The sequence below is a fragment of the Nannobrachium achirus genome (assembly GCF_963921795.1).
Source record: "Nannobrachium achirus genome assembly, chromosome: 9".
Lineage (NCBI taxonomy): Eukaryota > Metazoa > Chordata > Actinopteri > Myctophiformes > Myctophidae > Nannobrachium > Nannobrachium achirus.
Genome location: NC_137818.1, coordinates 46725339 through 46747867, shown reverse-complemented (window position 1 = coordinate 46747867; position 22529 = coordinate 46725339). Strand labels below are relative to the sequence as shown.

The following is a 22529-nucleotide window of genomic DNA, read 5'->3' as shown; positions in this document are numbered from 1 at the left end:
ATATGCGCTCTAGTTTCACCCTGCCACTTGGTGGTGCTATTGTGTTTATTTCTTACTGTGCACACCTGTATTCTGATTAAGTTTGTAGAAATACCCAAGCCTTGTGAAGGCAGTCTAGTTTGAAGCATGTTAGTTGTGGATTCTTGCAAGCTACTCCCGTTTTCTTTTGAGCCTACAGAGAACTGAGACCATATCTGTGAGTAATACAGTAAATGTCTGAATAATAGGTGTACTAGTAGATATTGAGCAGCGCTGTATAAAGCTAAATTTAGGATGAGTGGATCATTGTCTTTTTTTTTTTTTTGGGGGGGGGGGTGATAGGGTTTGTAATGTTGTTGAACATTTAATTAATACATTTAATTAATGCATAGCTATCATTGGATGATACTGTCTGCTTGTTGTATCGAATGCACCTGCCACCTGAATGGGATATATAAGCCCTGTAATCCAGCCCTCATTCTCTCTTCATAATCCACCAGTAAACAGTAGAACAGCGTCGTTGTCTGACTTTTATTCCAGTGTTTTATCTACAAGCGAAGAACACTATAACATGGCGGCGGAGGATTGTGCGGAGGGGCAGAGAATCATTCTCAAACTTTTGTCTGATAGTCAGGAAACAGACCGAAACTCCCTCATGTTGCTGCTTCTCTTTAGACCCCCGGCTCAGTGCAGATAACCCCACAAGGTGGCACATATATTTTCCCTCCAGACCAAAATGCACATCACAACAACGAGGTACTCTCCCTTCTACCTACTCTTTGGTAGGGAGGCGAGATTGCCATCACAGGTCCGTGAGGACTATGAAGTAAGTGGCTCCATTTGTTAGGACACAGTACCAGAGCACCAAATCATGTTAACCTTTGCTATTGTCCAATCTACAATCTCTCAACACATTGCAACATGGTGTGAGCTTGTAGATGTGCTATTTTCCCTAAATGCTGTTTACTGCAAAATTATTGATTTTGGGGTACTTGGGGGACATAAATAAAATTGAGAACCACTAACCCCACCTGGCGTTTCTGTACTTTAGGTTACAGCAGAGAGAATGGAGGAGTTGGTGATGCAGGAGGTCGTCTGTGAGGCTGGCTGGCTGGCTGAACAGACAGCCAGCAGTCTATAAGGCTGTGCAGGCCAATGTCCAAAGACAACAGGACAGGGTCAGGAAGAGGAAGCTGGAGCAGGGCTGGGATGACCACCTGGCAGTTGGGGAGAAGGTTCTTAAAAAGAACATCAGGGAGGAGCAGAGGAAGAGTGGGAAAATGGCCCCAGAGATGCTGGGGCCATTTACCATCACTGACATGAAGGGGAAAGTGGTGTACTTGGTAGGGACAAAACATGAGAAGCTCATTGCTAATTTGGACCAGCTGAAACGCCATGTAGAGCCAGAGGAGAGGATTCCAGCAAAGCTTTTAAAGCTAGCTGGAAGCTCTTCTTTGGCTCGCCCCCCTCCACCACTTTCCCCTTTATCTCAGCCTCCTGCTCCCCACCCTCCCCAACTGTCACCCAGTCCCTCCAGTCCTCTTCCTGGCCTGGACCCTGGGCCTGCACAGCCTCCATTCAGCCCCTCTGGGCCTCCTCCTGTCCACCAGTCACCGACTCAAACAGCTGAAAACAGCAGATCTACAAGCTCACAACACAGCGTTGGCTATTTTCACTACTTAACTATTATTATTCTGTATTTATGGCATTTCTTAGATGTGTTTGTTTTAAAATGTATTATTTATTATTTATTTTGTTGGGGAATTGGTCTGTGACCCACAAATGGGTCCTGACCCACTGTTTGGGAAACAGTGCTCTAATCCCCCCCCCATGTGTTTCCAGGATTGAAAAGAAACGGGCAATCATTCCTGATCTGCTGGACGCTCTCTGTGACCACAAGTGCACTGACATCAACATAGATTATTTCTACAGTCTGCTGTTCACAAGAGTAAATCTGAAGCTCGTTCACATTGTGTGCCATAAGAAAGAACAGCACAACCTGCACTGTGAGAAGGGAAAGATTTACAAACGGGCCATGGATACGACATGAATTAACAATGCTGTGAAGCTGTTAAAAGATGTAAGAGCTTTCAATCTTGTATCAAGATATTCAGGCTGTGCCACTGCCAACTCATTTGACCACTAGATTTGTTCCAGTTTTCTTTGACATGGCACCACCTGGCCCCTCCACACCACCTCCAGCCCTCCAACCTGCAGCCCTAACACCATTGGTAAATCCCATTCAATAATCTAACATCAATAATAATAATGCCATGTACAATTTCGAATGACAACTTTAATTTTTAATTTTCTAGTCCTCAACGATATATGGACCGGGCCATCAGGGGGAATGTAGTGTGGGTGAAAATGGGCCCATACCCACTACTGACCCTTGATCTGCACAGCTTGGCACCAAGCGAAAAGCTCACGGATGCAGTAAGTCTTGTTTTGTGAGCAAGTGTTGTAATTGATATTAAAGTGATTTTTAATTGTATACATTTTTTGTGTAGACAGTGAACGCATATCTGACATGGGTGGCCAAAAAGAGCCCAAGGGGCCACCCATGTCCTTCCAATAGAGGAGATGCGCTTGGTCTGGGACTCAGGGAGGTAAAAAATGTAAGTATAATGTCTGCTTTTAAAAGTCTTGGTTATGATCACACCATAGTCACAAATGTAATTATCAATTGCAGATCGATGCCCTTGCATTTGATGTTGTCATGGGAGTGGTGCAGAAAGATTACCACTACACTCTAGTAGTAAGTGAATTTTAATCAATGCAGATTATGCAACGATATTTACAACTAATCTTTTGAAGTATTAAAGTATCCTATCTGCTGAAGGTGACCGCGCCATAATGGGGTGAGGCGATAGGGTTCAATCAGGCTTTGAAGATATGGGGGTGCCAGACCTTTGGCTGCTTTGAAGGCCAGCAGTGTTTTCATATTATTGGAGGTTCATAGGCTTACAATGAATGTCATGCATGAAATAAGGCCAGTGACCTCTGTCAGATAATGCATTCTGCCAACCTAAAGGTAACAGCTGAGCAGTTAGAACAGCATTTAAATAAAATAAAAGTGCTTGGTAAAGCATTGAAGTTCACCAAACTGGAAGAAGTGATTAATGAGTACCGTATTTTCCGGACTATAAGGCGCACTTAAAAGCCTTTAATTTTCTCAAAAAACTACAGTGCGCCTTATAGTCCAGTGCGCCTTATATATGGATCATTCATTGACATTGACATTCCCTTTAGCACAGCTCCATCTGTTGGATGCATAACGCAACGGTAGCGTCTATTATGTGCGCCTTATAGTCAGGTGCGCCTTATATATGAAAACAGTTTGAAAATAGACCATTCATTGACAGTGCGCCTTATAGTCCAGAAAATACTGTATGTGTGCTGTTATTTGAGTGTCTGTCTTAGGGCTGAACGAATGGACAAATAAATGATCTATACTTGGATTAGCATTACTCTGTAGGTATTTGATTTGACATATTCTGCGACCCTAATCGTTAAATTGCAATTGTGTGAGTAATAGTGAGCATTATTTTGAAGATTTTCTTTGTTTTATCCCCTTTAGTTTGGCTCTTATTCAATAAGCCTAGAAGATTAATCCTGAACATGCAATCTTTGAGGATTTGTGAATTGGAGTTTAACTGGGTATCCTTTGGGGATGTGGGTATCTCCATCAGTGAGCTGCCACCATGGACAAAGCTGCCCAAGAAGCCTGCCCCCAACTTAGAGTTCAATGCTGTGGTGACTAATGGAACGGAGTCGAAGAAATTACATTTATCTGACTGCAAAGGGGAATATGTGGCGATATTCTTCTACCCAACTTTTGGCGACCAGGATGCTGAGCCAAGTGTCGCCAAGGGAACATTTTAATTTTGGCCACTGATGGAACAGTATTCACCCTGTTTGACGGATATACCATCACCCTCCTCCTCGCCATGAAAAACTTTCAGAGATTTTAAGATGAAGGGTATAAAAACTCGATCAAAACATCCCAGGGCTTGGCCTATCTGAAACTCACATGGGATATTTTCTGGTAAACAAAACCGAAACGTATCACCAAGAGTTACAGAAAATAATCTATAGGGTGTGCCAATTGTAGTCCTAGAGCGGCCATGTCATTCTTTGGAATAAGCTATGCAAAATTCTTCTGTTAGAGAGAATTGGCCTTTGACTGTAATGACAGACACAAATCTGTTTTTTCTGATTTTTTTTGTCTAGAAATGTCACTTTGTAATGACACCGATCTGTTAATATGCAATATGCCATGTTCTTTCTGCATATGTTTGACTTTTTTTGATTGTTTGAACTACATTGATTGAAATAATGTTCAATATTCAAGTACCTCATTAAAACAAACGAGTACAAAGATGTCGTGTAGATGTAGGGTGTTGCAGTTAAGAGGACGCATCTCATTGGTCAATCACACAGGCAAATTAATTTGGAACCTCCTCTTAAGCTCGTCCAGCAATCTCCCTCCAGCTTTCTTGTGACTGTCCTGCCAATCTACAAGAGACCATAGAGTGAATAAATGTTACAAAGACTGCTCATAGATAAACAATCGATCATGGAACACTTTGTGAGTGAGTCAGTCAGTAATAGTGATTGTGTGTGAAATTGACTAATAGATACCTGAGTGTAAGCAGAGAGGGGCCGAGAAGGTGATTCTGGTTCCAAATGTACCATCTGTATCTTCAAATACAGGCTTCTCTAGACGTTTCTTTGCAAACCACTCTTCGAGGGCACTCCTCATGGACTGATTACTTGTAGATGCTAAATGAATGGACAGATTCATTAGTCACTGGATCGGTGATGAAGCCCTGTGGCTGAAGACAAATCAATTTACAACTTAGGTAATTGGCAGACGCTCTTTTCCAGACTTTCAGAGTTACAAAGTGCAAGACGAGTAAAGAGCATGAACTCTAGTCAGTCAACAACAGGGTAGGCAGTCAAGTAAATAGCATGGCAAGGAGTAACTAGGACAGCAGGTAAACAGTAAAGAAAGCATGTGTCTATCTAACATATAATTTTGGAGATGTCTGAGTGTCTGTCTGTCTGTCTCAGCGTTTCTCCTCGGTGGCTGGAGCAATTGATCTGAAATCGCATCACCATCAGCATATGAACACACCTGACATAACTGTGAAGCCCGTTTGTCACTTTCACAAATCGTATGCTGTATAATAGCATTTTTATGGTGTATCTATATCTATTTAGTCTACAGTACCTTTTGTGACCACACATGTTAAGGGAGGGGCGCTGTTGTTCAGGCCATGCACAATCACACACAAACCCACACACACACACACACACACACACACACACACACACACACACACACACAGTGTTTCTCCTCGGTGGCTGGAGCAATTGATCTGAAATCGCATCACCATAAGCATATGAACACACCTGACATAACTGTGAAGCCCGTTTGTCACTTTCACAAATCGTATGCTGTATATTAGCATTTTTATGGTGTATCTACTATCTATTCTGCATCTAGCATGAGGCACATCTATTCTGCATCTAGCTTGAGGCAAAATGTTTAACCAGCTGTGTGTGTGTGTGTGTGTGTGTGTGTGTGTGTGTGTGTGTGTGTGTGTGTGTGTGTGTGTGTGTGTGTGTGTGTGTGTGTGTGTGTGTGTGTGTGTATGTGTGTGTGTGTGTGTGCAGGCGGGCGGGCGGGCGGGGGGGGGGGGGGGTGGGTGGGTTGGAACACAGTATCTCTGTAGCCATTAAACAAAACAGGTATTTCTTACATTGATGCTCCTACATATTATCATGCAAGCACCAGTTAAAGTTACTTTCCATCCCTCATATACTGTGTGCACAGTGCACATCCCATAACCCACACACTGCACATCATTTTGGAGCTCATATCTTTGAACGGGTAAGGGCTAGTAAGACAAACTTAGCAACTGTGTTCAAGCAATACAGTTAGAATATCGGATAGGGGATGAGGGGGACACTGATGAGTCCACACTGCTGTGTAAGATAGAGTAAATGCAATATGCACATATGCTATCCATCACATGGGATCAATCAAATTGCTCACCTGTGTCTGGACCCTCTAGCAGTCTCAGCAGGCACTGACTAAGCTTGTGTCTCGTCTCCTTCTTACTCCCCTCTCCCTCCGTCTCAATGCAATACCTGCCCACAGTACACCAGAGTTGGGTTGTGCCGTTTGCATTTCTGGAAACCATTTCATCATTGATAGTAGTGCAAACCCTAAGGTGTGGTGATTGTTTTCCCCCAGTTTGTTCATTGACACTGAATTAGTGACTACCTTTGTGGGCTCATAGAAGTTTACTTTGAGATATTGCACTAAATAAGTTTTATAAATGCAGATCTGAATCAGAAAATGAATCCATAATATCCCAGTAAAACCACCATGGGTTCCGTCATATCCCAGTTCTGTCATAGGATTATATTAGATCATGTTTCATTATTAGTATCAAATTAGTTGCCCCATTGTGGTCTTCAAATGACATCATTACGGCAGTCTTGTCACTAATCTTCATCTAAAATTAAAAGTGAGACGTTCATATTATAGAAATGACGTTTGAATTCTTTAGGGTGGATTTTTCCTTTTAACAACCTCTGCTGAACTGCTATTTTCGCAATTTGTTGACATGACAAAGTATGCCGGGCTTAAACCATTTAGACCTGAGGACTGAGTCTACAAAATGTCTTCTAAATCCTAACAGTGTTCTGAAAACGTATGTTCTATGTCAGTGGTGCTCAAACTGTTTCATGTCAGAGACCTCCAGAATTATATGTATTAGCCCGTGAACCCCCATCTGAAAAGATTTGGTTCATGGGACCCGCAGAAGCCAAGTTGAAAAAGTTTGCTATCATGATAAAAAAAAAGCTCATAGCACTATTATGAGCTTGTATATCTGATAATGGTTAAAAGTGGTTAAAATATAAAGTGACACGGATGCTTTCCAGGTCCTAAAAGGGGTGACGTGGTTACACACTAACCCTGTGAATGTGAGCATGGCTGAGCCTCTGTACAGCGCAGATGTCAGGACGGCAGGGTCTGTGCCCTTCAAACCCGCTGCCTCCAGGAGAGTCTTCAGTCTCTGCTCCGCCTCCTCTGCTCTGGTGGGCGCGGCCACAGGAAAACCCACGAGAGGAGAGACGCAAGACAGCGCCGTTTGGAAAGCAGCCTGGCGAGCTGATGCCTCACTGGAATCTATGGAACACACAGTCATGAATAACCAAGGCTGCAACGGTTAATTCCTTATTTAAGAAAAAGTTAAATCGATCATTTAATAAATCATTTGTGAATGAAGTGAAAAGTTTCAAACAAAAAAAGATCTATGAGATCACGCATTATGTAGATTTATTTTGCACAAAATCATTGTGCGATGAAGTATAAAAACGCTTAAGTTAAGTGTAAAAGTTCATAAGAAAAAAATCCGGCTTCCCGATTATTCAATTAATCGAAAAGTATAGAATCTATGAGAAAATAATTGATAGTTGTAGCCCTAGTCATCAGCCCATTGTTGTACAATAGATATGAGATAAACCTGGTAACAGTACATGTACGCACGCACAAACCAGTGGCACGATTACCTGTTCCAGTATAAGTGAAGACACAGGTGATGTTGGTGAGGGAACAGCTGAACTTCAGTGGTTCTGGTTGCTCATAAACGTCCTTAGGAAGAGGGAAGGAATGCTGGCTGAAGTACTGGTTCACCTTTCCTTTGACTTTACTCTCATCTGCAGAGAGACGGACGTGATGAGACCGGACAGGAAGAAACAGCATTTGGGAGTTTATTAGGAACATTTCTTCTCAACATACTGTATATTCTGTATCTCAATTCCTGAACTATGGCAGACTAATGTCATTTTGATCTAGATCCGTGATGGTGACCTTTTACACTGAAAGCCTAACCATCTCATTAGTGAAAGCATAGACTGTAGGGATGGGACGATAAACGATATTATCGTTTATGGTGATAAAAAACACGATAGTCGTATCGTGGAGATTTCATTTATTGTGATATCGTCCTCCGTCATGCACTGGGATCAATTCACCTTTTATTTGCCGAGCTGCATATACGGTACCATTTAAACCCCCTATAATTGGTAAAAGGTACTTCTAATATACGTACTTGATACATACTTGATACAGTCTTTTTTTTCACGCACTATCAAATGTCTTCACCAAAAAATAGATCTGTTATTTTTTGGCAAATGTTCCGCCCCAGGATAATGGATTTTGATTTTCATATCGTCCCATCCCTAATAGACTGTACCAGGCTGGCAGATCTGCCCTGCGAGGCCCAGGGTCAGGTAGGCTTTATCGGAGGCCTCTTTCTTGGAGGTGAACGGCCGGTCGTCCCGGAAGGTGAAGCACTCCAGAGACACAGACACTCTGCATTCCCATTTCTCCTCAAAGTCCACACGCTCACACGCCGCAGTTCCCGGCTTCACGCCGGCCAGCAGCAGAAACTGCCTGATCTCTGTCCAACATCACACCCACACACAGTACACACACACAGACCATAAGGACAAAGAAAGAGGGTGGCGTTAGAGGTCACTCACACATTAGTCTTGCGTGGCAAGACGGTTGCCTAGAAAAGTGGTTCTCAAACTTTGAAATTTGAAGGTCTCCCTTTAACTTTAACAGTGTACAAATGGAACCAAATGTACCCGTTCCATTTGTACACTGTCAATGTTACAGACTTGTATGGGTCAATTTAGACCACCATCCAACAAATCAAAATCATCCAAGCATATATAGCTTGCTGCTTAGTAGAAATCGAAATTATAAAAATGTATAAAAAAATTAATATATACTTTCATTAACGTAAATGACAAACAGTTACCAGCTTCCTCAGATTTCAGGAGGTGTGGTTCCAGACTCTATAAAGCATTCAGAGATTGTGGAGTAGTGACTATGCAAGACTACTCACTCACATCATCATATATTATTTATCAAGTTGTCCAAACCTTCCATTGGTCCTTCTGCCTGCGGTTTAGCAATTTTCTTAGCAGGGGGAGGGGCAGCGTCATCAAATGTTGTATCCATGGAGACAAGAGGGATGGCTGAGGGAACACCTGCCTGTTGACCAGGACCAATCACAGCACTGCCATCTGGTACCTGAACCAGAGCTGAAGAAACAGGAAGCAGATTAGTAGATTGGGTTAATTAATAAAATATTATTGTATTTTTGGTTAAAGAGGACACATCTATTGGTGCATGCATGTTACCAGTACTTTAGTCTACTGGATTTCAATATCTTTATTTCAACTTCCGTGAACCAATACAATTTTCTGATAACATTTTAGGCAAGAATTAGGCAATTTAGCCACTCAATATTGATTCATTTCACATTTACAGCAGCGGGCTATAGTAATTTAAACGTTTGTTAACTGTATTCAAGAGTCCGCCATGACATGATCACGCCAGTCACTCATCTTTAGACAATCAGAAGTCTGCAGTGTTTTCACCGCAGCCTCAACTCACTTAGAACCTTGGAAAAACTAAAAAGGTAAATAGAGTGGAGTGAAGATGGCACCATGCGGTGGAGAAGAGACATTAAGCAGCCAGCACTGACCTGTCACTGTGCTGAGGGTTGCTCTCTCTGTGACAGAGTACTCGATCATGGCCTTGCTCCCTTGTTTGGCAAGCAGCTCCTGCAGTCTGCCTTTGTAGTTCTTCTCACCTTAAAACACAACTACACTTTAATACGAATGAACATGCGTTTTCAAACATCTTATATCTACATTTTTCAGATAGAAATGTATTCAACTTTTCGTGTATTTTTTTGTATTTTTATTCATGTTAGATGTTTTGGAGATAAAGCCAGAAGAGGCCAGACTGAGGCCATGGCTACACGGAGCTGGATATTTCTGAAGCTATACATTTTTTCGTGCTGTTGGGGCTTGCAGCCACATGAAGCTGGATATTTCGGCCGCGAAGCTGGATATTTTTTAAACCGGATAAATAAGTGAAGACATTGATAAATATCCGATTCACTGGATCCGTGTAGACATGGAACCCGGATATCTCTGAAGACTTTACTGTGTGTGTGCTTGTTAGACCTAGATATCTTTGTCTTGTGGACATAAATATTTTTCAATGTGGATATCTGAAAAACCGGGATATATGAAATATCCAGCTCCGTGTAGCCATGGTCTGAGATGGTTTGGACAGAGGAGGGATAGTGAGTATATCGGTAGAAGGATGCTGAGGTTGGAACTACCTGGCAGGAGGCCTAGAGGAAAACCAAAGAGGAGATTTATGGATGTAGTGAAAGAGGACATGAAGTTAGATGGTGTGAAGAAGAAGAGGCAGAGAGGACAGGGTGAGATGGAGGCAGATGATTCGCTGTGGCAGCGAAAGGGAAATATATATATATATTTTTTGTATCAAGTAAAGCAATTAATGACAGTTGTCTTTGTGCAATACTACAAAAGTAAATACAAATAATGTTTGCATTCTGACCAGGCAAGTTGGAGTCCTTCCCTCCCAGCGGGCCCACCAGACACCTCAGGGCTGCTTTCGCTGCCAACTGCTCTGCATGCTGCTTCCTAGATGTCCCCTCTGAGGAGAAATACAACACCATGTGATTAGATTTGAAAGATCTTTGCCACTGACATACCAGAGACAAACAGTTTTGCCATTGTATGGGAAGGGGGAGAGAGAAACCCCACCTGGACTGTAGAAGGTGAGTTCACCATCAATTGTCAGAGTGCATCTGTGTTTCCCATCAGCTGTTATTTCAAACCTCTCCACAGGAGGGCGACACTTAGACTGAGTGAAGAACCTCAGGACAGAATCCTTGTCTCCATCAGCTACATTGGACAAAAGTGTTGATAAAATTAATTTCATAATTACATTTACTTTCAGCTTCAGACTTGCCAATACTTGAATAAATGTACTTCTGCAGATCTAGATACAAGTCTAGATACCAGTGACAGTATATGTGCAGCCACCCAGACACAAGGCATTCAACAGACTGCTGTAAGCAGCCTGTGCTGCCCCCTCCTGGCTCAAGGCCTCAGCTGGTTCCAGTTCCTTTTTCACAGTCGCCTTCACACACCCCAAGAATTGGCCACCATCTGTAAAAAGAAAAGTGTGAGTTAAGACAAGAGGCAATGAACATAATTAGTTCAATCCCAGCTTTCAATTCTATGGATGCCATCACTATATTTCGGTTTTCAAAATATCATTTGCAAGGACTGGGAACACTTGATATTCACCTCCTGAGACACTTTTTTCTTCTGGTAGAGCAGTTGCAGTTTGGGTCTCTGAGGCATGTGGTTGCAGCAGGGGACACTGACCAGGTTGCACGATGGGAGACTCAGAAATTCTACAAGAGCCAACCGTGTCCTCTATTCTCCCATCTGGCATACATGGCGCATCATCCATAGATCGCTTTCTCCCCAGTGGTTTGATAGTCTCCTCTGTGCTTTTCTCTGTGGCTTGTCCACTTTCTCTCTGCCCCTCAGCTCCCTGTCTTTGGCTCTCCTGGTTCCCTAGCCCTCCCTCTCGTACCCCTGAACCAACTGGCCGCTGTGTGACATCATAGTCGACTCCCTCCAGCTTCCGTGCGTCAAGAAGTTCTTTCAGGGCGCCGACGTAGTTCTCAGTCGACACCTCCTTCTTCCCCAGGACCCCACTCAGCCCCCGCAGTGCTGCTTTAGCTGCCTGTTGCTGTGCCTGTTTCTTCTTGCTGGAGCCCTCTGGAGACGGACACAAATAAACAAATCAATTAACAATCTGTAAATGATGCATGGTAAGTGTAACTGCTCCTAAACCGTCTTCTTCTAGACAGAATAAACGGTAACAAGTCCATTCGCCCAAAATCCCATTCGCCCATTCTTTTCCACAAACCTCAGTCTGACCAATCGGTGGGGTGTTTTTTGTATACATGTATTTCTTTTACTGAGGATAAGATGAGAAATAAGTGTAGGGTTATACATAGTTTTACTGAGGTTAAGATTATGAATAGGGTTAGGTTTTGGCACCGTTTGACTGAAGTTAAGGTTAGAAATAAGGTTCGGTTTAACCATTTCACAGAGGTTACATTTCAGAATATCAGGCAGAAACCCTGCCGGATAGACACCCGAGGCAAAAAGGATTTGGGGCAAAATAACATACAAATACATTTTACCACAATAAATTTATATATATATTATATAACATAATCTTCAAGTTAGTTCAGTAATCACACAAACAATGCAATAACCAGTAATAACAATTAAAAGCAAAACAATGAGTTGTACAAAATCCAAACAAGTACAATAACATCTACAAACAAACAATTACAAACAATAAAAGTGACATATCGTGTGGCTTTCTGCACCGAATATTTAGGAGTGGTTTAACATTCTTCTTCCTTTTTTATCTTATACATTTTGTAAAGACCCTTGTTGGCTCCATCTTATCTTTGGTATAATATTTCAGAGACTCACACAGAGCGCTCCTTCCATCTTCAAAAACTGTCTGTTCTGATCTCTCCTCATTAACTGCACCTTAGCAGGTGGCCCTATATAGCTCTGATTGGCATCATGTGACCTCTAGGCCTACCTGTGCCATACAATGACAGAACCTGAACAACAGATGGCACCAAATCACACCATGCAGTTACACAATATATCACCCAAAATAAAAATAGGGTCCCCATTTCCCAAATTCCAGCAGAACCAACGATAAAATGAAATACTACTAAACAAACTATTTCTGGGACAGCTACACTAAGTTATTTGAGATTACACACCTGCCTATCAGAACATTAAATAACACATTATGTGTGTATTTTCATTACTGTAGCTTGATTGAAAGTAATTCTTACCAGAGTCATAGAAGGTGATTGGTCCTTTGAGTCGAAGGGTGAAGCAATCAGATTGGTCTATTTCCTCCGGAGCCGGAACATCACGCCTCTGACAGTACTGTACAACTGCATCCTTGTAAGAAGAACCTGGGTGGACATGAGGCAGAGACGGTTAGGGAGAAGGAAGGCAATGATTTTCCATTAAAGTAACGATTACGAAGTTAGCGTTCAGTCTCCAACTACCTGATCCTGAGAGCCCCAGTCCAAACACAGGCATTACTTTCCTATAGGCGGACTCCACACCCTCCACCATCCCACCACCTCCCTCGTCTGAGGAAACGGTGACGTCAAGACCCACAGTGACACTGCCAAAGAAGGTGGAGCCTAATAGAGCGAATGAAGTAGAAAGTCAGACCAGGTGGTATGATATTTAATATTTGATTTAACACAAGACAACAGCACTGGTCAAGGAATATTGTACCTGCTGCTGAAACACTTTCTGATTGGTGGGTTTGGCTGACAGAGGTGTCCTCCTCCACTTGCTCACTGGCTGCCTCCTTGACTAGTTGCTCGAGGGCTATTTTTGAAACTTCCTGGTCGGCTTGCCGTTTGGCCTTGTGCACACGCATTCCTGTGAATGTCTGATTCTTAATGATGACCTGACCTCGGAAACCTGACAAACACAGGGTCAAAGGTAATTTGTTAAAACACTCAAAAGTGATGAACATGTGCTGCTGATGCAAAGCAACTGACAGGTGGTAGTATCAGCACCTGCAAGATGGGGTTGTCTCTGTGTACTGTTAAAACCATTTGCTGTTTAATGCCTACTGAAATCTGACTTTTCAAGTAATTTTGTTCACAGACAAACACACAGATGGGACCTATAAGTGTGTGTACCAATACATTTTTTATGTATACTAGACTTTGGGCACTCCACTGAGAAAACCCATTGCTGATGGGCAACTTTCTTACACTGATGGGACCTATTACAATACCCTGCCACACATTGCTGCAGGGAGGGCAAAAATACTATCTACTTTGAGGTTTGCATGTGATTGCTTGAATGTGTGTGTGTGTGTGTGTGTGTGTGTGTGTGTGTGTGTGTGTGTGTGTGTGTGTGTGCGTGTGCGTGTGCGTGTGCGTTAGGGTGGATCTTAAATTACCTTTTTTTGATTTTCTTGAATCTCACCCCCCAATTATGTTCCAATGTACAAAAAAATGCTTTGGTTAAAATTTGGTTGAATTTCAAGCATATTTAGAGGTAGCTCAATCAAGTCAAAGATTGTACATTCTATTGGTCAAAATCGAATTTTTTTAATGTGTTATACATTACACATTATTCTTATACTAAGCACAGAAATTATATTTTTTAAGCTTACAAATCTAAACACAAATCTGATTACATGTTTGTCATATGTCAAACCAGAATTAATGTATTGTAGGAAATAGCAAAGCAAAGAATTACATTTTCATTTAACGTGCACAATGACATGTCTTTATTGCACACTCTTCAATCATACTCACAACACACAACAAGCACACAGCCCCACTTCCTTGATTACCCCAAAAAACCCTGAAAGTCACTGCAGTATAGTAATTCAGTAGTTACTGATCAATTAAAGTTTGTTTACGGCTATCGGGATACTTGTGCCGATGGTTCTGCACAATTTGCAGCAAGTATTGGAGTTGGGACTCATCTTTAGTAATGAGACCACAATATTATTGTATTAGGGCAACCCCACGCTCAGCATGGGAATTACAACAGTAATTCTCTTCATATGCCCCTGTTCACCATAAGTGATTGGAAAACCTTTGAGAAGCAGCTTTAGACACCTCAGCATTTATTGATGAACCGGATACCTCGCTGCTCGAGGTATCCGGTTCAGAGCTCCAGGAGCTACCCATCATGCCCGTTGGATGGCAAAGGTTATTTATTGTATGAAGATCTGGATGTTTCATGGCCAATTCAAACTGACCTTCAGGGAAGAAAAAGCATGCATGGATTTGTGCATTTTTGCAGTTTGCAATTATGTGAAGGCATCATAGGCATGGATGATGGCACCTGTTGCTGTCAGCGCTCCACTAAATGACTTGGCAGCTGTTAAAATCGTTGCTGGAATATTCATCAATAAATGCTGAGGTGTCTAAAGCTGCTTCTCAAAAGTTTTCCAATCACTTATGGTATTTGGCTCCAGAGATCGTCGGACTTGCATTGTTTGACAGTCAAGTGAGCGCGCAAATGAAGAGGCTGATGGTGAGAGCCATGAAAGATGGAAATGAAGATCATGAACAGGGGCATATGAAGATAATTACTGTTGACCTTGGAACAATTGCAAGGAAGAACATTGAAGTGCTTTTCAAAATGATGGATCTCCCAGGTGACTTCCTTGACGTTGAGCCCGATGAGTGGGAGCCCAGGGTGGACTACCAAGAAGCTCTGGCTGTAGTGAAGGCGATGAATGTTGTCAATGATCATGCAGAGCGTGGGGTTGCCCTAATACAAGAATATTGTGGTCTCATTACTAAAGATGAGTCCCAACTCCAATACTTGCTGCAAATTGTGCAGGACTATCGGCACAAGTATCCCGATAGCCGTAAACAAACTTTAATTGATCTGTACTGTAACTACTGAATTACTATACTGCAGTGACTTTCAGGGGTTTTGGGGGTAAACAAGGAAGTGGGGCTGTGTGCTTGTTGTGTGTTGAAGAGTATGATTGAAGAGTGTGCAATAAAGACATGTCATTGTGCACGTTAAATGAAAAAATGTCATTCTTTGCTTTGCTATTTCCTACAATACATTAATTCTGGTTTGACATATGACAAACATGTAATCAGATTTGTGTTTAGATTTGTAAGCTTAAAAAATATAATTTCTGTGCTTAGTATAAGAATAATGTGTAATGTATAACTTAAATGTGCCTGCAGTGCAATTCGATTTTGACCAATACAATGTACAATCTTTGACTTGATTGAGCTACCTCTAAATATGCTTGAAATTCAACCAAATTTTAACCAAAGCATTTTTTTGTACATTGGAACATAATTGGGGGGTGAGACTCAAGAAAATCAAAAAAAGGTAATTTAAGATCCACCCTAGTGTGCGTGTGCGTGTGCGTGCGTGCGCATACAGTATGTGTGCATTCAACAATCACCTGTAGATTCGGGGATCTGAGTGAAGAGAGGCTCAGAACATCCATGTTTTCTTGCATATTCAAACAGATGGTTTTTGTACATCTTGATGTCTGCGTCCCACTCTGGGTCTGCAACACCTAAATGACCATAGTGTGATATAGGAAAGAAATGGCAATGTGTGAACATGGAAAATGCACCACTGTTTGTCATTTCACTGTTTTAATCAATGTCAGTTTGCCATTTTTTGTAATTTCTTAAAAGAATGATGGATCAGAGTTATGTGATGATACTTAATTTCTTCAAGCCGTTAGTGGCTTCTACTTTTGTCATATCTGACCAAAAACACTAAAGACGTTGAGGAACTGTGGAACATGACTTCAAGAGTCAGTTATGCTCTTGTGATTGGCAGAGGATTGGTGAGGCATATCGGTATTGTAGTACAGTACTCTAAGTATCGTGAAAATGAGCGAATGGTATGATATAAAACACATTTTCTCACAAATTATTGGTTATAACAGTAAAGGTAGTCTACATCTCCAAAAAATTATGAACCTACATGAAATGTTATGGCCATAATTAGCATACGTGTGGTGAAATCACAGTGGAACCTTACTCCCGAAGATTTATTGTGTTACTCCCGAAGATTTATTGTGTTATTGTTATTGTGAGAAATTCGTTGGCCCGCAGGTGGTTGCACTCTACCAAACAGTTGGAGAGGAAAATGACAGTGAGCCAGTATGGTATTGGGTACATAGACTACATACAGTATGGTATTGGGTACATAGACTACATACAGTATGGTATTGGGTACATAGACTACATACAGCATGGTACAAACAACAACTCTTACCAGTGGTGAGTGACTTCTTCTCCAGTTCGTCCACTCTGTCGGTGAGACAGTGGATCTGCTGTCCATGCTGCTCCTGCACCTCTTTGAGTCTCTCCCACTGGGGCACCAGGCTCTCCTTCAGGTCCTTGTTCTCCTCCAGGAACTGTCTCACACACTGCAGCTCCTCTGGCTACACACACACACACACACACACACACACACACACACACACGTACGCACGCACAAACGCACCCGTAGTGTTAGAACCAATACGATTGATCTGTTTCACTGTGTGTGTGTGTGTGTTTCAGATTCAGATTCCTTTATTTACCATTGTGTAGAACACATAGGAATTTGTTTCGACAACATTACAAGTGTGCATTCAATCCTTCCTTTTTTCACATATAACATGAAACCAACAACACAAACAACACCGTGCAAGAAATAAATAGAATAAATATTATAGTAAAGTGCAGTAGTGTTCAGTCCAGTAGTGCAAAGTCATATTTCTGGTATCCCTAGGGGGCAAGGGAAGAAGGGAAACCAGCGTCAGTGAGCAGCCTGGCGGCTGAGGGGAAAAAACTGTTTTTGTGGCGCTCTGTCTTGGCCCCCAGATGCCGCATCCTTCTCCCAGAGGGAAGCAAGGTGAGCAGGCCGTGGCCAGGGTGGGAGGGGTCAGTCATGATCTTTCTTGCCCTCTTCAGCGCCCTGGAGTCGTGCAGGGACTTGAGGGAGGGCAGGGGACGGCCAATCACCCTCTCCGCAGAGCGTATCACCCGCTGCAGCTTGACCAGGTCTTTTGCGCATGCAGCGGGGAACCAGGTGATGATAGAGTGGGTGAGGATGGACTCGATGATGGCCGTATAGAACTGGGTCATCATGGACCTCGACAGTCTGTAATTCCGCAGCTGCCGAAGGAAGTACATCCTCTGCTGGGCCTTTCTCAGGAGGGCTGTGATGTTGAGTTCCCACTTCAGGTCCCTGGAGATGATCATCCCCAGGAACTTGCAGGACTGCACAGAGTTCACCTGAGTGCCACCCAGCATGACGGGAGGGGGCGGGGCTGGGTCAATCCGGAAGTCCACCACCATCTCCACTGTCTTCAGGGCATTTAGCTCCAGATTGTTGTTGCTACACCAGCTTCGCAGCCGCTCGATCTCTCTCCTGTAGGCCGACTCATCCCCCTTGGAGATGAGGCCCACCAAGGTGGTGTCGTCCGCAAACTTGAGGAGCTTGACCGACGGGTGGAGAGAAACACAGCTGTTGGTGTACAGGGAGAACAGTAGTGGGGACAGGACACAGCCCTGCGGGGAACCGGTGCTAGTGGACCTAGAGCTGGAAATGCTCTTCCCCAGCTTCACCCGCTGGGACCTGTTGGTTAAAAAGTCCGTAATCCACCTGCGAGTGAAGGCAGGAACTTGCAGCAGGGACAGCTGGTGCTCCAGGATAGATGGTAGGATGGTGTTGAAGGCCGAACTGAAGTCGACGAACAGGATCCTGGCATAGCTGCCGGTAGTGTCCAGATGTTTTAGGGTGTGGTGCAGAGCCATGTTCACGGCGTCCTCCGTGGATCTATTCGCTCTGTATGCGAACTGCAGCGGGTCCAGCACAGGATCAGTGATGCGCTTCAGATGGGCCAGGACAAGGCGCTCCAGGACCTTCATGACCACAGAGGTCAGGGCGACGGGTCTATAGTCATTTAGGCCTGTGACCTTGGCCTTCTTGGGGACGGGAATGATGGTCGAGGCCTTGAAGCATGCTGGGACCTGACCCAGCTCCAGCGAGGTGTTAAAGATGTTGGTGAACACCGGGGCGAGCTGGTCAGCGCAGTGCTTCAGGACGGAGGGGGAGACAGAATCCGGGCCGGACGCCTTCCGGGGGTTCTGGCTCCTGAGCAGCAGTTTAACCTCTCTCTCTGTGACAGTGAGAGGGGGTGGGGTGGGGGGGGGAGGAGAGTGGTTGTGGCCGGGGGGGATGGAGGGGGAGGGCCGGGGGGAAACTCTCCTTCTCAAAGCGGCAGTAAAACTCATTGAGCTTGTTGGCGAGGGGGAGGTTGTCAGATGCCTGTGGGGACCTGGACTTGTAGTTGGTGATGGTTTTAAGTCCTTTCCAGACAGAGGAGGAGTTCCCCTCAGAGAGCTGCTGCCGCAGTTTCTCCGAGAAGCGGTGTTTCGCCTCCCTCACCGCTTTGGCAAACTCGTACTTGGCTCGCCTGAACAAGGCCACGTCGCCGCTACGCCTGGCCACCTCCTTCTCCGACCGCAGCCTCCTGAGATGGGCTGAAAACCAGGGCTTGTCGTTGTTGTAGATCTTCCTGTAGCGGAGGGGGACACACAGCTCCTCGCCGAGGCTGATGAATGATGTCACAGTGTCCGTGTATGCATCCAGGTTGTTTCCAGCCTCAGGCCCCGCCCACTCAACAAAGTCCTGGTCACAGCCCGCATTCTCCAGCCAGGCACAGAGTCGCTCACTTGCCTCACTGGACCACACTCTGAAACTCCGCACTACAGGTTTTGATATTTTTAATCTCTGCCTGTAGCGAGGGATCAGATGGATGAGATGGTGATCACCCTTGCCCATAGCAGCACGTTGGACAGAATGGTATGCCTGCCGGATGGTACAGTAGCAGTGATCAAGAATGTCCCCCCCCCCCTGGTAGCACATGTCACTTGCTGTCTGTATTTAGGGAGAGCCCGACTCAGATGAGCCTGGTTAAAGTCCCCAAGCACCACAGCAAAACTGTCCGGGTATTTACGTTCCGCCCTCGACAGCTGTTCTGCTAGTATGTCCTCAGCTGCGGTGACGTCAGCATCCGGAGGAATGTAAACACACACGAGGATAAACGCGTTAAACTCACGGGGAGAATAGAATGGGCGACAGAGGATGAAAAGCGTTTCAATAGCAGGAGAACAGTGTTGTTGTAACACTGTCACATCAGAACACCAGCGGTTGTTCACAAAGAACATTAATACTCCTCCACTTGACTTCCCAGCCGCCGCAAAGTCTCTGTCACAGCGAAACGCGGAGAAGCCATCTAACTGTACAGCCCCGTCTGGGACTGTTGGCGTCAGTTTTGTCTCCACGAACGCGAAAACAGCCGTGGATTTGAAGTCATTCTCCCGTGAAACAAGCAACCGGAGTTCATCCATTTTATTGGGTGTGTGTGTGTGTGTGTGTGTGTGTGTGTGTGTGTGTGTGTGTGTGTGTGTGTGTGTGTGTGTGTGTGTGTGTACACACACGTGCGTCTTACCTTCAACATGTTCTCTCTGTCTCCTTCGTGCTCTTGAGCAAGGCATTCCATTTTTTCCTTCATGATATCCAGCTCCATGCTGAGGAACCTCTTGGCACGGTCCTCACCGTCCGTCTGATCACTATGGTCAGGCCACCCTTTGGTCTCCATGGCAGACATGATCACCGTGAAATCTAGATTCTGGAGCTGAGCTCACATGGAGGTTCAAACAATCACAGCGTCAAAACAGTCTGGTTGTAAAAATTAGCCAAACTCTCCTATTATCTTGAATTACAGTATACTAATGACTGACAGTAAAAAACAATATTATCAATTCAACTTTTTTTGTTTTCCAAAGATAATTCAATTAATTATTAAAGTGGTTCATAATTAAATGCAAATACACTGTTTTTATTTAGTACTTCACAAAACCACAGTTACAGGTGCTTTTCAACATAAATAAATGTTGTCTGACGCAAATACATCAAAACATAACTAGTTGTATCACTATTAAAAGACAAAAAGCTAACTTTGAACGTTTGCACACTTGATGGGATGGGAGTATTATTCTGTAGTGATTGAATGATGAACGAATGATGCCCTAAGACAGACTAGACAGACACTCACTCACTCACTCAAAGAACAGCACACATACCTCATCTATCTCCTTGTCCAGGATGTGGAACTCTGGAACATGTTTCTCCAATGCTTTACCAAGCTTTCTTATCCGATCCAAATGCTGTTTTAACTGCTCAGCATTCACCTCAAAGTTAGCAGAATGCATTATCTGGTTCCTCACATTTGTAACCTTTGGAAACACAGCACAAGACAGAGGTCACTGGCCTTATTGCATGACATTCATTTTAAGCCTATGAACCTCCAATAATATGAAAACACATATGTTGGCCTTCAAAGCAGCCAAAGGTATGGCACGCCCATCCCCATACCTTCAAAGCCTGATCGAACCCTACCACCTCACCCCCCCTAAAAAAAACAGGAAACAATCCACTCGCACTGCCTACTATAAATAATGAATATAGTATCTATAAATGAATGAATAATATGTCTGTCTATCAATGCATGTATGCATGAATGTGATCTGCATGTGTTCATGAACGTGTGCGTAGTACTGCGTACCTGTGTAAGTAGGCCTATGTTATTTTGCACAAACCGCTTGAAGTGCTGACAGCTACTCATGAGGTTAAGAAAGGCAGATATGTCAAAGGTATCAGCTGAATTGTGGTTTGAATTACCACGGGGCATGTACACCTGAAAACAGACACAAGCACAAACACACACTTTATGATTAATGTAGAAAATACACAAACCTTTAAAATCAACATTTGTGCTTACATCTTTGAGTCAACAGTAGAATGTAGCCTACCTTAGCCACCTCCCATTTGTTCTTGGGCCAGAGGTAGGGGGAGAAGTTATTCCAATATATCTGACCCCCTTTGTGATCTTTCCAAATCTCATCTCTCCAGGGAACACACACGTCACATACTTTGGGAAGAACCTGTAATCATATTAGATTTACAGACATGCTGTAGATTTAAAAGCAGTGGTGTAAAGTCACGAAGTAGATTTACTCAAGTAGGCTGTACTTTTTTTAGTTTTGAGGTACTTTTACTTACTTACTACTGGACTATTTCCAGTTTTTTGTACTTCAACTCCACTACATCTCAGATGCAAATATTGTACTTTTACTCAACTAGGCTACAATTATTTGAAACATTTAGTTACTAGTTACTTTGCAGAAATTATAATATTATAAAACATAGGCTACATTAACCACTTTAGCCCTATTTTATATGGGCTATTTGAAAATGCCCATCTAAAGTTGTGAGTGAGCATGCAGATCTGCTATTTTCAAACATTTGGTGCAACTACATTTTTAATTCCAGAATTTTCAGTATTGATACTTTTTACACCACTGCAGTGCAGTGGTGCAATATCAGCAGGGCTAAGTAAAACCATGCATATTATTATTATTATTTCATTGATTTGCAACCACCTTGCTCGACCTGGGTGTAGAATCTTTTAAAATGCATTTCTGCCGACACTCCAACTGTACGTTCCAGTTGATTCTGTTTTTTATCTCTTGGTGATACGTCTCGGTTTCGTTTTCCAGAAAAGATCCCATGCGAGTTTTCAGATATGCCAAGCCCAGGGATGTTTTGATCCAGTTCTTATACCCTTCATCTTGAAATCTCTGAAAGGTTCCCATCATGGCAAGGAGTAGGGTGATGGTATATCCTTCAAACAGAGGGTGAATACTGTTCCATCAGCGGCCGAAATAAAAGTGTTGCAGCATGCTCTATTCTACTCAATGTTCATTATCTGACTCAGAGCGTCTGTCTGTCATACTCTAACCTCGCCTCACCAGGCTAGTCATACTCAATGGTCAGAGCGTCTATCACGTGATCGTTGCGTATTACTCATAACTCGACGTGCACGCAGTACGCTGTATAGCTATTTCCATGTGAAACATGGAAATAGCGGCATCTAGCGGTATCGCTTCTTGCCCAAAAAGAACAGAATGATAGCCTGCCCT

At 43.4% G+C, this 22529-nt stretch overlaps 1 protein-coding gene across 2 annotated transcripts; it reads right to left on the bottom strand.

Moving 5' to 3' along the window:
- Positions 1-1541: 1541 nt before the first annotated feature.
- Positions 1542-22270, bottom strand: LOC308292031 (uncharacterized protein). 2 transcript variants are annotated; one of them, XM_080734238.1, is made up of 22 exons: positions 21990-22270; positions 21360-21491; positions 21113-21244; positions 20631-20783; positions 19997-20182; positions 16768-16936; positions 15938-16054; positions 13264-13455; positions 13026-13166; positions 12804-12929; positions 11209-11691; positions 10918-11067; positions 10660-10800; positions 10451-10549; positions 9561-9668; positions 8953-9114; positions 8256-8462; positions 7570-7716; positions 6973-7186; positions 6044-6138; positions 4624-4764; positions 1542-4497 (listed from the first exon to the last, which is right to left on the bottom strand). In XM_080734238.1, exons 1-22 carry the CDS (start codon positions 22203-22205, stop codon positions 4415-4417), a joined length of 3594 nt encoding a protein of 1197 aa, XP_080590364.1. In that variant the 5' UTR covers positions 22206-22270; the 3' UTR covers positions 1542-4414. The 2 variants fall into 2 exon arrangements, with proteins under 2 accessions (XP_080590364.1, XP_080590365.1); XM_080734239.1 differs by lacking the exon at positions 9561-9668.
- Positions 22271-22529: the final 259 nt, after the last annotated feature.

What these genes read in the sequence shown, in the direction of transcription:
- LOC308292031 (XM_080734238.1), bottom strand. Translation starts at nt 22,205, where the DNA reads ATGATGGGAACCTTTCAGAGATTTCAAGATGAAGGGTATAAGAACTGG. An exon ending in CTACACCCAGGTCGAGCAAG is followed by an intron (nt 21,492 to 21,989) that starts GTGGTTGCAAAT and finishes ATATGATTACAG; the next exon opens with GTTCTTCCCAAAGTATGTGA. An exon ending in ACTGGGGCTCTCAGGATCAG is followed by an intron (nt 12,930 to 13,025) that starts GTAGTTGGAGAC and finishes ATGTCCACCCAG; the next exon opens with GTTCTTCTTACAAGGATGCA.